This window comes from Gracilinanus agilis, chromosome 3, assembly GCF_016433145.1.
Source record: "Gracilinanus agilis isolate LMUSP501 chromosome 3, AgileGrace, whole genome shotgun sequence".
Taxonomy (NCBI): domain Eukaryota; kingdom Metazoa; phylum Chordata; class Mammalia; order Didelphimorphia; family Didelphidae; genus Gracilinanus; species Gracilinanus agilis.
The window spans coordinates 118,853,748-118,869,052 of record NC_058132.1 but is presented as its reverse complement, the minus strand read 5'-3'; the positions used below and the strand labels follow the sequence as shown (position 1 = coordinate 118,869,052).

At 39.3% G+C, this 15,305-nt stretch overlaps 1 protein-coding gene across 3 annotated transcripts in view; it reads left to right on the top strand.

Annotated features, from left to right (window-relative positions):
• The first annotated feature begins 935 nt into the window (after positions 1–935).
• The window catches only part of MED4 (mediator complex subunit 4), a 30,266-nt gene continuing 15,896 nt past the window's right edge, over positions 936–15,305 (top strand). For all 3 annotated transcript variants that reach the window (XM_044668227.1, XM_044668228.1, XM_044668226.1), the window contains exons 1-2: positions 936–1,120; positions 14,053–14,119. In XM_044668227.1, coding sequence (XP_044524162.1) covers positions 993–1,120; positions 14,053–14,119 — 195 coding nt within the window. In that variant the 5' untranslated portion in view covers positions 936–992. The remainder of the gene's footprint in view (positions 1,121–14,052; positions 14,120–15,305) is intronic.

Below are 15,305 nucleotides of genomic sequence, written 5' to 3'. Positions count from 1 at the left end.
AATAGAATGTAAGCCTCTTGAGGACAAGGATTAATTTTACTTTTATCTTTTTTCCTCTTCTCACGTGGAGACTCTCATAATCTATACTTTATGCTGAGTATTTATATTAAGGCATTATGGTATAGTAGACAGAGAGCTAGTTCATACAGACCACAGGAAGATTTGGGCTCAAACTGTACTTTTGACATATTGGCTGGGTGAATCTGAGCAAACCATTTCTTCTTCAAGTTCAATTGAGCCTTTAAATAGCAGAGATGGTGCCAGTTGGGGAGACACCCAAGTCATGGTTTAATGAGAAATGTTCACAATTTGCCACTTAAATACAGTATTTATTAGGCAAAGCTGGGCCATGTTCTCTAATGGTATTATGCACAAGGGATTCATAACCACTACTTATAACCCAAACTGGGAAGCTACCAAAGATTATTCTGTTTTACTCAAATAAGGAGTGGTTTGAGAGGCACGATGGTATAGTGGGTCCAAGTTCTGACTCTGACATACGACAGTGGCCTGGCCTTGGAGGGTCTCTGAGCTCCCTTTCAACTCCAGGTAGGGTCTATGATTCTATGATCTGCATCAGTGGAGGGAGTTTCCACATTAGGACCAGTGAAATCATAGGTCAGATTAAAAAGAAAAGATTGAGTCGGCTAGTAGAAAACCTTGTGTTGCTCCAAGAAAACACGGTTTTTGCTGTCTTTTTCCGTTCCTGTTTTACCCAAAACGCCTTTCCCCTTTTTGGATTTGAGATAAGGCTCCGGCAGGAGAAAATGCAAGTCACCAGGTCCCCAGGAGATGGCAGAGGACTAGGCCCCGGTGCCTGCAGTTGCTTCTCCGGGCCACAGGTGGCCGCTGTCTGAGCAGTGCGCACTCCCCGCCCCCTGGCTCTGCACCAAACCTTATCATTGCCGCAGTTGCAGTTACCGCAGACGCCGCATTCGTCTGTCGGCAGGCTCTGTGTAAGGTGGTCTTCAGCTCTTCTCTCCACCACGATCATGGCTACGTCGTCGTCTTCCGACAAGGAGAAGGAGCGGACTGGAGGGGCCAGTGGCGGGCCTCCTGCGGGCCTCAGCACGCGGGAGAAGCTTCTGTCTGTGCTGGAGGACTTGGAGGTGCTATCGAGGTAGGACTGCTACGGGGCCCGGTCCCTGAGGGGCGGGGTGGGGGAGGTGAGGGGTGTAGACTAGGCGGGATGGGAGTGGAGAAGCCTCCGCTGGGGCTGCTCGGCTGGCCCTCCCCCTTCCCGAGGCTCGGGTTCCGCCTGCAGAGTCCCGGGGCCCCACTGCGGGACCCTACTGCGGCTCCGGCTCACCCCCCCCCCCTCCCCGCACCCTCCACCCCCGGGGCGGATCCTCGCCCCACGGTCCCTAACCGCCCTAGGAGGAGAGAGCGCCGCCTGGGGAAGGAAGGAAGGATGCGCAGTTGTCTGCACTGAGCGGCCTCCCTGAGACCTCTCACCTCCGCAGACAGGCAGGCTGGGGGAAGCTCCCTTGCTGCCTCAGTTTCCTTATCTGTAAAATGAGAGCATTGGACCAGGTGACTTCTGACGTCTTGCCCTGACGCTTGTTTTTTGTTTGTTTGGTTTTTTTTTCCGGGAGATTTTGAGGTTTGAAAAAGATGACGCAGGAAAAATTCTGGCAAGCTCCAAGACCCCTTAGAGATCCCGAAAAGCATCTTGTGAGAACGGTCTTTACGGTGATCTTTAGAAAAACCATTGGATTTCCATGCACTTCCATGGTAGCCAATGCATTTTTGATAATTGAATAGGAATGGTTTCCTTGTTCATTTATTTAATGAAAAACTTGTTCTGGAGTTATGGTGCATCTAGAGGAGAGTGTTTAATTGAAGGCAGGAATGGAGGGAGCTCTGGACCTAGACTTAGGAAGATCGGGTTTTGAACCCAACTCCACACAATTATAGCTGCGTCATTTAAACTGAGCTTCGTTTCTTTAACTGCAAAATGGGGATAGTAACACCTTGTAGGTGTTAAGTGGCTAAATTAAAATATTAAATATTTAAGTTATATTAAATAGTTAATAACCAAATAAGATAACAGCCCCAGCATGGTGAAGACCTGAACTTGAGTGGTGATTTTGTGAATAGAGAGAAGGAGAAATAGATGAAAGATGTCAGTGGAGGAATTAATGGAGAATTAGCATCTGATGGGATGGTTTGGGAGGGGTAGGGCAAGGAGAGTAAGAGTTAAACATCACTTCTATACTGCATAATTAAATGATTGGAAGGATGATGAAGGCTTTGACAGAAATAAAAAGTCAAGAGGGCCGGTGGACTTAAGGGAAAAACATTGAGTTCTCTTTTGGATTTTTCAAGTTTAAGGTGCCTATATGACGTTCTGGTGAAAAAAGCCTTGCAGACAGTTGTGACGCAGTAGAGCTCAGAAAAAAAAAATGAGAGTAGCTATGTAGATTTAGAAGTCATATCTGCTTAGTGATGGTGGTTGAACCCTTGGGAATTGATGAGAATAGTTAAAGGATAAAAGATTGTTATCAGAGAACAGAAGAGAGCCTAGGACTTAAAAAAGCAAGCAAACAAAAACCACAGGGGTTAAGAAATAGATGCTAGGCTTGCAATGGAAACTGAGGAGTGATCAGACAGATAGGAGATACAAATATCTAAAAAAACCAGGAAGGGAGAGTGTCCAGAGAGAGGTGAATGGTGATCAGTGTTAAAAGCTGCAGAGAATTCAAGGAATATGACTGTGTAAAAACCACTGGATTTAGGAATTAAAATCTGAGAACTTGGAGAAAGCAGTTTTCATTGAAGTGGGAGAATTGTAAATCAGATTGTAAATCATTAATAGAGTGGAATTTTAACCAAACAATGCATAAAATCATAAAATATAAAGAAGTCATTCAGGTTATATAAAATTAAAAATCTTTTTTATGAACAAAAAACATAATTAAAATGAAGGAGAAGTCACAGAGTGGGGAGAAAATCTTTGCTTCAAATATATTTGCTTAAATCCTGGGTTACAAGATAGTAATAACTGACAGACTTGTAAGACCAAGAATCATTTTGCATTGGATCAGTGGGAAATTCTAGATTGGACCATTAAATAAATGCTTGATAAGCATCTAAAAAGGCTGTAGGGTGCTAGAAGTGGTTTCATTAAAGAACAGACCATGCCAGGTAAACCTCATTTCCTTTTTTGACAGGTTTACTAAACAAATTGGTGAGGGGAATAGTTTACCTAGGTTATTAGGAACATTTTTCACAAAGTATTACCATACTTGTTAAGATGATAGAAAGATAGATAGGAATTAGTTGATAGGAATGGAATGGAATAAACATTTATTCTGTTCCTACTTGTGCCAGGCATTCTACTAAGCACTTTACAAATATCTCATTTGATCCTCACATAACATTCCCTTGGAAGCAGGTGCATTAATCATCATCATTTTATAGATGAGGAAACTAAGACATACAAAGGCTAAGTGACTTGCCTAGGATTACACAATTAGTAAGTGTCTTGGGCTAGATTTCAATTTGGGTCTTTCTGATTCCAGGCCCAGCTCTCTAGTCACTATTCAATCTCATTGTCAGATGGATTCAAAACTGGTTTGCATAGCTGAACTCAAGTAGTCATGAATAGTTCGGTATTATAGGGGAACAAGCTCTCCAGTGGAATACTCCTTATCTATGTTTGTCCTTGTGCTATTAACATTTTTTATCAATAACTTGGATAAAATTATAGGTGGTATGCTCATCCAGTTTGGAGAGAATACAGAGCTTGGAGAAAGAGCTATCACAGCAGAAGACAAAAACCAAAAGGATCTTAATCTGTTAGAAAAAGGGCTTATAACCTTATTTTTGCATCTTGAACCTCTGTGACAGTCTGATGAAGTTTATAGATGAACCCCTTTCTCAGATTCATATTTTTAGATATATATAACAAAATACATAGCATTACAAAGCCAACCAATTATATTAAAATACAGTTATTAAGGGGGCAGCTGGGTAGCTCAGTGGATTGAGAGCCAGGCCTAGAGATGGGAGGTCCTGGGTTCAAATCTGGCCTCAAATACTAACCAGCTGTGTGACCCTGGGCAAGTCACTTGACCCCCATTGCCTAGCCCTTACTGTTCTTCTGCCTTGGAGCCAATACACAGTTATTGACTCTAGGGCGAAAGGTAAGGGTTTAAAAAAAAAAAAAGATGAAGGGAGGCATTTTAGACATAGTTACTCTGCAAAAAATATGGAGGCTTTTTAGTGGACTGCAAGCTCACTTTTAGTTAACATTAGTATGCCAATATGTAGCAACCAAAAAAGATGATGTGATCTTGAGCTAAATAAAGAATCAGGGAGTCAGATTTATTAAGCACCTACTATGTGCCAAGCACTGTGATAAGTGCTGGAAATTCAGAGAAAAATAAAAAAAGTAGTTCCTGTTCTACAATGAATTCATAGTTTAATGGGGGAGATAGCATGCAAACAACTATTTACAAGCAAGATATATACATTCTAAATTGCAGTAGTGCTGGAAAGAAGGCATTAAGATTAAGAATGTCTGAGAGGGGACAGCTGGGTAGTTCAGTGGATTGAGAGTCAGGCCTCAATGAGATGGGAGGTCCTAGGTTCAAATCCAGCCTCAGACACTTCCCAGCTGTGTGACCCCGGGCAAGTCACTTGATCCCTATTGCCCAACCTTACCACTCTTCCACCAAGGAGCCAATACACATAAGTTAAGGGCTTAAAATAAATAAATAAACAAACAAACAAACAAACACAAATAAATAAATAAATAAGATTAAAAAAAAAAGAATGTCTGAGAAAGGTTTATTGTATAAGTTAGCACTGTTGCTGAGACTTGGAAAAGAAGTGGTGATGAGAAGGGAGAGCATTCTAGATGTGGGATAGCCAATGAAAATGCTTGGATCTTCGAACTATTGGATACCTCCTCCTTGCTTTAGTATTGCTTGTTCTTGGTGTCCAGAGCTCCTGATCTTATTATTTCTCATTTCTTTGCATAGGATCTTTAAAAGGATCTAAGAGTTAATACTTTTAAATAAATAGTAGCTACCATTTATATGGTGCTTGAAGGCTTACAGAATACTTCACCTATCCATGTCTTATTTTATCTCATCTTTTTGGTCCTCTTTCTTGAGCCTATCTTCCTCTTCCACCTAGTGCCACTTGTGGAATTTTCTCTATCCCCTTCTAGGAGCCTTCTCTTTGAGCATATTTATTCTTATGCTTCCTAGAAAAATGGCAGCCAACAGTAGATACACAAAGTAAATACTCTGTCCATTTGAGAAGGGGATCCCCCTGGCTTTTACCTTCTTGGACAGCTATCTAGCACATTTTGAAAGTCTGAGATAGTGGTTCTGCTGAGAGGTTAATGGTAGCAGTGACTGCCCAGCACCTTTCTTTTCTAGCTTTATAGCCATAGGTCTGAGAGTTGGGCACTGGGTTCTCCCTCTGTGTAGACTAAACAATAAAACCCAGATTGCCCTAAAGCAGCATTGGCAAACCTTTTAGAGATGGCATGCCCAAACTGCACCTTCAAGCTGCCCAAGGCTCCCACCCACACACTACCCCAGACAGCTGAGGGAGGAAGTGTTCCTGCTGGATGGAGGGGCGGAACATGTGAAAATTGTCCTTGGGTGGTGGAGAGGGGGAACTTAGCAGCCCCAACTATGCCACACCTTCACCAACATGGCCCTAAAAGCAGGATAGGCAACATTTTGAGCTTGGTGTGTCAAAATTCGCCAAAAAAACAAGCATAACTGTGGTGATGTGTCACTTCAAGAAAAAAACCCATAATTTTGCGATATTTATAGTTTAAATAGCAAAAACATAATAAAAATTATAATATAACTGTATTTAATAAACCAAAATAGGTAAATCAATATAGATAGAATTGTCATCTATAGTGCACAGAGTGTCTATACTACACTACAGCAAATGTTTCATCCTCGGCATGCAGCCCCATACTTTTCTGTATGTAGCCGCGTGTCATCAAAAATTGCTACATGTGTCAGTGCTGACACTCATGTCATAGATTTGCTATCACCACCCTAAAGAGTATGTCACTCTTTTGAGAACATTTGCCAGTGCTTTGCATCTGGTCAGCTAAGGGGCCCATTCCTTCATCATCCCCCTCCCCCATTAAAGAACAGGGAAAAGATAGGGATATGAGTGGTAGTGAGTGAACTAGAACCTGGAGTAGATACATCCTACTAACTCCACTTCTATTTGGGGTGAAAAGGGGCCAACATGTTCCACAGTCAGCTGAAATTGGACTAGCAAATTAATTTTTACTCTTCTACAAGGTGAGAAGGGAAGAAATGCTTTAACATACTTTATGTTCAAGAAACAACAAAACACCATTATCACTGGATTACAGATTATTTGGAGAGGAGTGATGGTTAAGAAGGAGGGCAAGGTTTGAAAGGCTCTAAAAGCCGAACAGATTTTGTGTTGATCCTGGAGGCAATAGGCAAGCACTATAAGAGTTTATTGAATAAAGGAATGATCAGATCAGACCTGCCCCTGTCGGAAGGCCACTTTGACAGCACTTCCTACAATAAAGATACTTGAAACAGGGACCAGACTGTGCAGTCTAGCTGTAAAGTGATGAAGGCCCTGGACCAGAGTGCTGGCAGTATTTAAGGAAAGAAGAGATATTTCAAAGATAAAAACCACAGGACTTGGTGACCAATTAGATGTGTGTGGAGGGGAGCGGAAGAAAAGTCAAGAATGACACCTAGGTTGTAAGCCTGGGTGAACAGGAGGATGGTGGCCTCTGTATGCTAATAGGAAAGATGGAAAGAGGGGAGAGTTTGGGAAAAGAAGAGTGAGTTCAGTTTTGAACATACTGAGCTTAAGATGTCTTGGGGACATTCAGTTTTAGATGTCTGTTAGGCAACTGGGAATGAAACTTCAATGAACAAATAGATCTGAGAATCACTTTTATGCATAGAGATAATAATTGAATACATGAGAACTGGTGAAATTACCAAACAAAATAGTATATTAGGTATAGAGAAGAGGACCCAAAACAGAGCCTTAGGAGATACCTAAGTGGGCATGATTAGTTTAGTTCTATGTTTACTAACCTTGGCACAGTTTACTGGATGAAGGAACAATAAAAGAGAAAGGAGTGGGTTGGATTGGTAGGAGAGAAACTAGGAGAAGGCAATATCACAAAAACCTAGAGAGAAAAGTATATTAAGAAGAAGAAGCAGTATAAAAAAGCTGCAGAAAGGGTAGGTCAAGAAGGATGAGAATTACGAAAAGGCCATTAGATTCAACTGAAAGGTCTTTGATAACATTGGAAGATCCGTTTCAATTGAATATGAAGTCAGAAGCTAATTTATATAATAGTAACTATCTATCTTAAGGAGTGACTAAATAAGGTAATCTATTGAGAGCCAGGCCTAAGAAATGGGAGGGCCTAGATTCAAATATGGTCTCAGAAACTTCCTAGTTGTGTGACCCTGGGCAAGTCACTTAGCCCCCATTGCCTAGCTCTTACTGCTTTTCTGCCTTAGAACCAATCCACAATACTGATTCTATGACAGAAGATAAGGGTTTATTAAAAAAAATTTTTTTAAAGATAATCTACATGAACCGTTTTGTAATCAGGATTCAGTTTGGAGTGCCAAAAAAAAGTTTAGTGAACAAGGTTGAATATATTGTAAAGAGTAAATTACAAAACATGGATTCAGAATTCTGTTCCTGCTAATTTACCAGCAGCATGTATGAGGAAATAGAAATGGCACTCAAGAAGCCGAAATTGAAATCAGAAAGAGTTGTGAGATCAGACATAGTATCTGTGCTGGAGGTAATATGAATTTGAGGGTATTGGGTTGTTTTTTTTTTTTTAAAGAAATATTATGGAAATAATTTAGCAAACAATTAGGGGGGAAAATCATGGACCATATTACTCCCAAAAGATATATCAGCAATTGTTGATTATATGCTTATTTTTCCATTCTGTACAATTAAACTCTTTATGAGAATTAGTTGTACCATATAGCAAGGGTATTCTTGAAAATATGAGTAAGAAAAGGTAGATTTTCATAGATCATTTATACAGCAAACTATAGTTATACACTCACACATTTGCCTGAAAAGATAGTGCAAGATCCATTTATTTTTGTTGATTAAAAAAAAAGCACTAGAAACTAACTGCATATTTCTTTATTTTGCCTCTTCAAGGAAAACTTGTGAACTATCCTTACATTTATCTGTAATATTCTTGAATAGTTTTGTCAAAACTATCAATATTAATGTAATTTACTCTTCCATCAATTTTTCAACTGGTCAGTCATTTAGGATCTTTTATTTACAATACCAGCAATTAAATTAACAGTGTGATTTCTAATCCCTTCTCCCTTTTCTGCCACTATGCCACCATCACTAAGTGTAGAAGACTTATTTCAAGCCTTTCCAACTTTGTAGAACTTGCTAGTGCTTGTGCTTTATTGGTGTAGCTTTTGAGAACCCAGGCTTAGTCTATATGCAAAAGTGAGTTATTGGGGTAGAAATCTTGTATGCTTGAGAATTGTCAAATTTCTCGCCTTATTCTTACATAAAGCTTTTCCTTTCTCCTTGGGTTCTGCTTTTGAACTCCCGAGTGTTTGTCAGTTAACAAAGATGTAAAAACATGAGACAATCCCTGTCCTCAGAGAGCTCAGAATCTAATTAAGGAGACAACATATAAACAACCATGTACCCCACCAAGATAAATGGAAGATAAATGGGAAATAATCAACACAAGGGAAGCACTAGAATTAAAAGGAAGTGTGGGGGCAGCTGGGTAGCTCAGTGGAGAGTCAGGCCTAGAGACGGGAGGTCCTAGGTTCAAACCCGGCCTCAGCCACTTCCCAGCTGTGTGACCCTGGGCAAGTCACTTGACCCCCATTGCCCACCCTTACCAATCTTCCACCTATGAGACAATACACCGAAGTACAAGGGTTTAAAAAAAAAAAAAAAAAGGAATTGTGAGCAGCTAGGTGGCTCAAGAGGATTGAGAGGTCTTGGGTTTGAATATGGCCTCAGGCGCTTCCTAGCTGTGTGATCCTGGGCAAGTCACTTAACCTCCATTGCCCATCCCTTATCATTCTTCTGCCTTGCAACCATGTAAAGCATTGATTCTAAGAAAGACAGTAAGGGGTTTAAAAAAAACAAAATAAAAGGAATTTGTAAGGTAGGATTTTAGCTGGGACTTAAAGCTTAGAATGTGAACATGAAGAAAAAACATTTCAGTCAAGGGAGATAGTCAGCAAAAATGGCCAACTCCATTAGGGATTGGTCCCCATTTAGGAGTATTTAGGAGTAGGAACTATAGAGAGAATGCTGGAGATAATGCTAACTAGAACAGTACTGAGATTAACTTGAAAAAATGTTGTGGCTTTTTGAGGTGAAGATTATTTACCCTCCTTCTTTCTTGCTATTGCCTTTTACCACAGATCCCATTCTGAACTATCCCTGTATATGGATAAAAAGATCTTCAAGCATCAGCAAAGTTAGAAGCAAGGACAGTGATAATTTTTGTAGAGGAGGTACTAATGGCAGCTGGGTGGTGCAGTGAAGAGCATTGGGCTCAGTCAAGAAGAGCTGTAACCTTAGCTATAACCCTAGACAAATCACTTAACCTTTGCCAGTTTCCTCACTTATAAAGTGATGATGATAATAGCACCTATTTTATAGGGTTGTAGTGAGGATCAAATGAAATAATATTTGTAAAGTACTTGTAGTAAGTTGTCTGGCACATTGTAGGAGCTATATAAATACTTATTCCCTTCCCTCCTCCCTTACGGCTCATAAATTGGGAACTATCTACATAAATTTAAACCTTTTTTTAAAAAAACACAGAAATTAAATAGATTTACATATGTTTAATCCACTGGTTAGACTGCATTTGAGTCTAATACAGCTTGGCGGCAAATGGGGCATGTATTATTTTCAGCCAGCCAGCGGTCAATACAATGGACATGAAACTCATGTGTGCAAGGCAGTTGTCTGAGTTTGTTTCCCTGTGTGTAGGTGTTTACACAAATACTGCAAGCCTTATTTATCTCTCCATTTATGCTGCTTTCGTAGCTTTTGGTAGAAAATTTATCAATTTCTTCATTGGTTAATCCCCCAGAGCAATACCAGCTATCATCACTTAGTAAAAAAGCACGAGCAAGGCGGAGAATCGGTATTATGATATTTTCAATCAGATTACTCACATCACTGTTCTGCCTGGCATGACTTTCATTGGTATGGCAAATTTGAGTTTCATTTAGTTCTCTTTGAGCTCTTATTCTGTTTAAGTTGTTCAGCTCAGAATTGATGTCCCATAAGTGCTGATTGAATCTCTGTGCTTCTAAATAGGCTTGAGTTTCATTTGAAAAATTTAGAGTGTTCAGCCCAGCCAGGACCTGCTGGAGAAGTGTCTGTAGAACCCTAGGCTGACGAAACTCGGGCTCTGAAATTCCATGAAGGGGTAGCCATGTTGTTCTGAAACAGACTTGTGACCCATTATTTTCAGAACGAGAAATGACTAATTGAAATATACCGCTGTTACTCCTATTTGTCCCTCTGGGTCCTTGAAACCTAGATCGAGTTCTGCTTGAAATATTCCCTTGTGCTGTTTCTTCTTCAGGAAGAATTCTTACCCTAAGATTTAGCCTTAGAGTAGGATGACTTCTTGCAGTTGTGGAAAGAATTCTTGAAAGTGCTGGTGAATGTGAAAATTGTCGAGTGCCTCCTCTTTCTTGTTCATTTTGAACTATGTGGTGCTGATGACTCCACTTAAGCTTTTTGTCCATTTGTGTTCTTGAAATGATGTCGCTTGATCTTTGCAACCTTGGATGACTACTACTATTCTGAGTAGGTCTTAATCTTAGAGTTTCAAATCTTTCTCTTAGACTATTCAATGGACTGTTTCTTATTCTGTGCCTCTGGAACCTTGTATATTCATTTCTTTCATGAACTTCTCTTAGGAAAACAGCATTGATATGTCTAGTGAACTGAATAGGCCTGGCACCAGAATGGCAGTGTTCAAACCTTTCTCTGAATTCCTGGGCTCCATTTCTGAGCCTGCCTATCCAGGAAGAAGGCCTTTCTCTTGTGTGCGGCCTTCTAGAACCTCTCATGACTCCCAGCATTGTAGTATTCACAGTTGAGGTCTTGCTTCTAGTTTGTCTGGCTACTGGGCTATTGGATGGCTGAAATCTATTTACTTGCTGGTGTTGGTATCTGTTGGTATTCAAATATGGTATATGTATAAATTCTTCCCTTGGACTATCAGAATTTTGGAATTCGTCATGTGCGTTAATTTTAAGTCTAAATTGGAATTCTCCTGTGTCTGAACTTCTCTGACTTAAAGCTTTCCAAATTTGGTTTCTATTTTGCCCACTGAGTATACTAGTTCCTGAGTGACAAAATGTATTTATCCATTGGAGTATTGATTCTTCACTTAAATTTTCCCCGAGGACTTCAGTGCAAGTACTTTCTTCTTCAGCTGCTAGGCTACATTCATTTGTTTGGGGTCCTAAATTTTCCTTGGCTTGTTCTAAGAGAAGCTGTAGTTCTTCCATTGTCTTTTCTCCAGGGGTACCAAGAAGATTTTTGTTTCTTATTAATCTGTAGTCATCTTCACTGAGCCCACTAACAAATTGGTGATAGGCCTCTTCCTTCTTGAGACGTTCTGCTGCCTGTACCATAATCCATTGTCTTGTGAGATTTTTTTTCTTTTTCTTTGTTTTCATGATTTATGTCATTTTATATGTTCATCATCTTCAGCAATCTCACATCTGATAGAACGGTCAAAATTCTGAATTATGCTTTACTGGTAGACTGAGTGAAAAGCAGATTTTTTAAATGTTCCTCATGTAAAGTCTTGGTGGTGTGATGATTTCTGGCTTCCCATGCAAGCTTCAGTGGATCTTATGCCCTTTCCAGTATTACATTGCTGCAGTGTGATTGGCTTTTTAAAAAAACCTATTGTGTGCTCATCCAGTAAGACTAGTTACCTAGCCATGATCTGTAAACTATCAGTTTTCATTGAAATTTGTATATATTAACCACTTTCTCCCAGAAAAAATGTTCAACAAAATCTTTAAAATGAACAATATTAATAGTTTTGGTTGTAGAACAAAAAAGACTATACTATGGTTAGCAGCCCAGTAATAAATACTCATTTCTTACAGCTGTATTACTGGGAAATTGGGGTACAATTCCTAAGCATAATGGACTCTGGTTATTTTTATATATATATATGTGTGTGTGTGTGTGTGTGTGTGTGTGTGTGTGTGTGTGTGTGTATAATGTTATTATTAAGTCCATGGTGCTATGCACTTCATAGATAGAATCAAGAAGTGGGCAGAAATCTGGAATCTATATTTAGTACTCATATTGGAAAGTAAGGAGGAAAAAAAAGTATCTGGGCACAAAATTATAGAACTTCCCAAATAAGGAAAGGACCACTGTAAGTCTGAGCAAGTTGGGGGAAGCAGAATTGTTCATATCTGGGAGATATAGTCCCATCTCTTAAAAGGCAACATCTTTAATTCTTTTGGTGTATTGGTCGGTAACTTTTTGTGTTTGAGAAAACTATAACTTCCTTTGACTTAAAAGAAGTCAAATAGACCCTTAAAAAAAACCCTAACACTGGAAACATCTTTATGCATTGTTAAGATTGTTGTCCACATATAGAACATTAAAATAAAATAAATGAAAAAATGAGAAAATAAGTAAGGAGATTTTAGGTATAGAGAAAAAATTCTTTTTTCTACTATGACTTCTTGTACCACACAATAGTTTTGATAATAAGAATTTTTCTAACACAGTAACCATGAAATAACCCATAAAATACAGGGGAGAGGAGAGGGCAACACTTGACAGGATGGGCAGGGACAGGGGAGAGATGTCATGTCAGAAGAACCAAGAGGTGAAAAAAGGAAAGGGGCAAGTTGCCATCTCTAGTTACCCCTTCCCCTCCATAGCTGAACTGTTCCTGAATGAAAAGCACACGTTGGAGATGGAGCTCTCAGCAGGAGGTAGGATAGATAATGTGCATTAGGCAGCAATAAGAGGGCAAGGATGACCACCATCTCATTTACCCACAAACTTTGCCACTTTTCTATTTTTTAATTCCCTTATTATTGCAGACTTGAGAGGTTACTTTAGCACCTTCTAAGGTAGATCGAGGAATACTTTCACCTTGTGGTATACATAGACTACCTGCTGACAGTGGCTGGGGGGTCTGCATTTTTTTTTTTTTTTTTTTTGGTGTTTATAACAAGGTGTGTGACCCTGGGAGAGGTATGGTTACTCCTCTCCTGGCCTGTGCTTTTTTTTTTACCCAAAAAGGGCCCCTGCTTCTCTGCAGCACTAATAACTCCTCCTTGCTCTGGAACTGTGAACTGTGAACTCCTATTTCGTAGCCACAAGCACTAGTGCTCTTCTCTGACTGCAACCTAGAATTGTGTATGGGAAATGGAGTTGCCAATTGGTGCCAGCTTTACCTAGGGCCAGCAAAAGGTGACCTGTAATCTCTTAATGACCAGTTGTATGACCTCCCTAATGGCATCTCAGGACTGAGAATTTCCAAAGCTTGATGCTTCTGCTGTTGTACTGATTTCCAGGGTCCACTGCTATTGCTAGTATTCTGCTGGCCACCTTGTGTATTCTGGGCTAGCCCCAACCTGGGTGTCACAGACCTTTCTTGCTGACCTCCTAAATTATCTTAAGCTTGAAAAATGTCTCACTCAGACCTTTTGTTGACTCTGCTGCTCCAAAATTTGATTTGAGGAGTTATTTTAAAGTTGTTTGGAAGGGAATATTGTAAAAATTTAGCTGGGTAGCTGTCTGTACTTCACCATATTTGGCTCTGCCCCTCCACATATATAATCTTATATTATAATTATTTTTGTACGATCTTCTCATAGAATATTTTACATTGCCCATAGGACAACCTTAAAAGTACTAATATTTCCCAACTTAACAGTTTCTAAGAATTCATTTGATATTTCACTGTTGTGTGTGGCTCTGGTTTTCAAACAGCTACATTGATGTAACAATTAAATTTGTTTTTAGGGAACTCATAGAGAATCTGGCAATTTCAAGAAGCCAAAAGTTACTACAAGCTGGAGAGGAAAACCAGGTATGTGATTTCTATTTGAAGTTTAAAAATAAGAGTAGGAAAAAAATCTTCTAGCCTCCCATTTGTATTTTGTGTGCATGCATCACCTACCTGTGTCTTGCTCAGTATAGCATCTCTTTCAACTCATACAGATCACAATTTGCCTGTAACTTAGAGAAACTTTATATAATTCTGATATTTATAGTTGTACATACATGTGTGTGAACACACACACATATATATGAAATAAATACATATTTAGTAATAGAGAGACAGCATCATACACTGGAAAGAACAGTAAAGTTCATACCAAAGTTCAAATTGTTGCTGTGTCCCATTTTTAGACATTTCATTACTCTGAGCCTTAGTTTATTTATCTTTACTTTTACTACCTACCTCAAAGGTGGTTGTGAGAAAAGTACTTTGTAAGGGGCAGCTAGATGGCTCAGTGGACAAAGAGCCAGACCTAAAAACAGGAGATCCTGGGTTCAGAAGTGACCTATGCCAGTTATTAGTTGTATGGTCCTGGGCAAATGACTTAACTCCAGTCACCTTGCCATTACCACTCTTCTGCCTTGGAACTGATACTTAGTAGTGATTGTAAAACAGAAAGTAAGAGTTTTTTTAATTTAAAAAAAAAGTACCTTTGTAAGCGTTGTAACAATTTTGAAAGTGTAAAATATTCAAAAGAATCTTGCTAAACTATTGCTCTGACTTTCTACTCTTATGCTTCTATTATTTGTAGCAGTTTCATTCATTTGTCTTGGGACTTCTTAGCATAAGACTGCTTTAGGGTAGTATGTAATAGTATCTTAGCAAAATTCTCAGGAACTTTGCCCTGTTTGAGTCTTATTTCTAACACCACTTCTAGACCTAGCTCTAGTTTCATTTTGATTACAACCTCATTCTATTGCAAGTGATAATGTATAACTTTAAAATTAGAGTGAGAGAATACAAAATACAAAGTAATGGAGATGGCAGTTGATAAGTTTGCTGCTTTTCCTTTCCCCTTCCCCCACACCTTTTCCCTCTATCTTCCATAATTCATTTAGGAAACAGAAGGGCTATAAGATTTGGCTATAAAAAAAGTTAAGGGACTTTTTCTTTTTTCCTATTTAGGGTCATTTATCCAAAAGAGAAAGGTAACAAGAACTATATACTAATAAAAAAATTACCTTTATGTAATTAATTTTGAGAAAGAAATAGA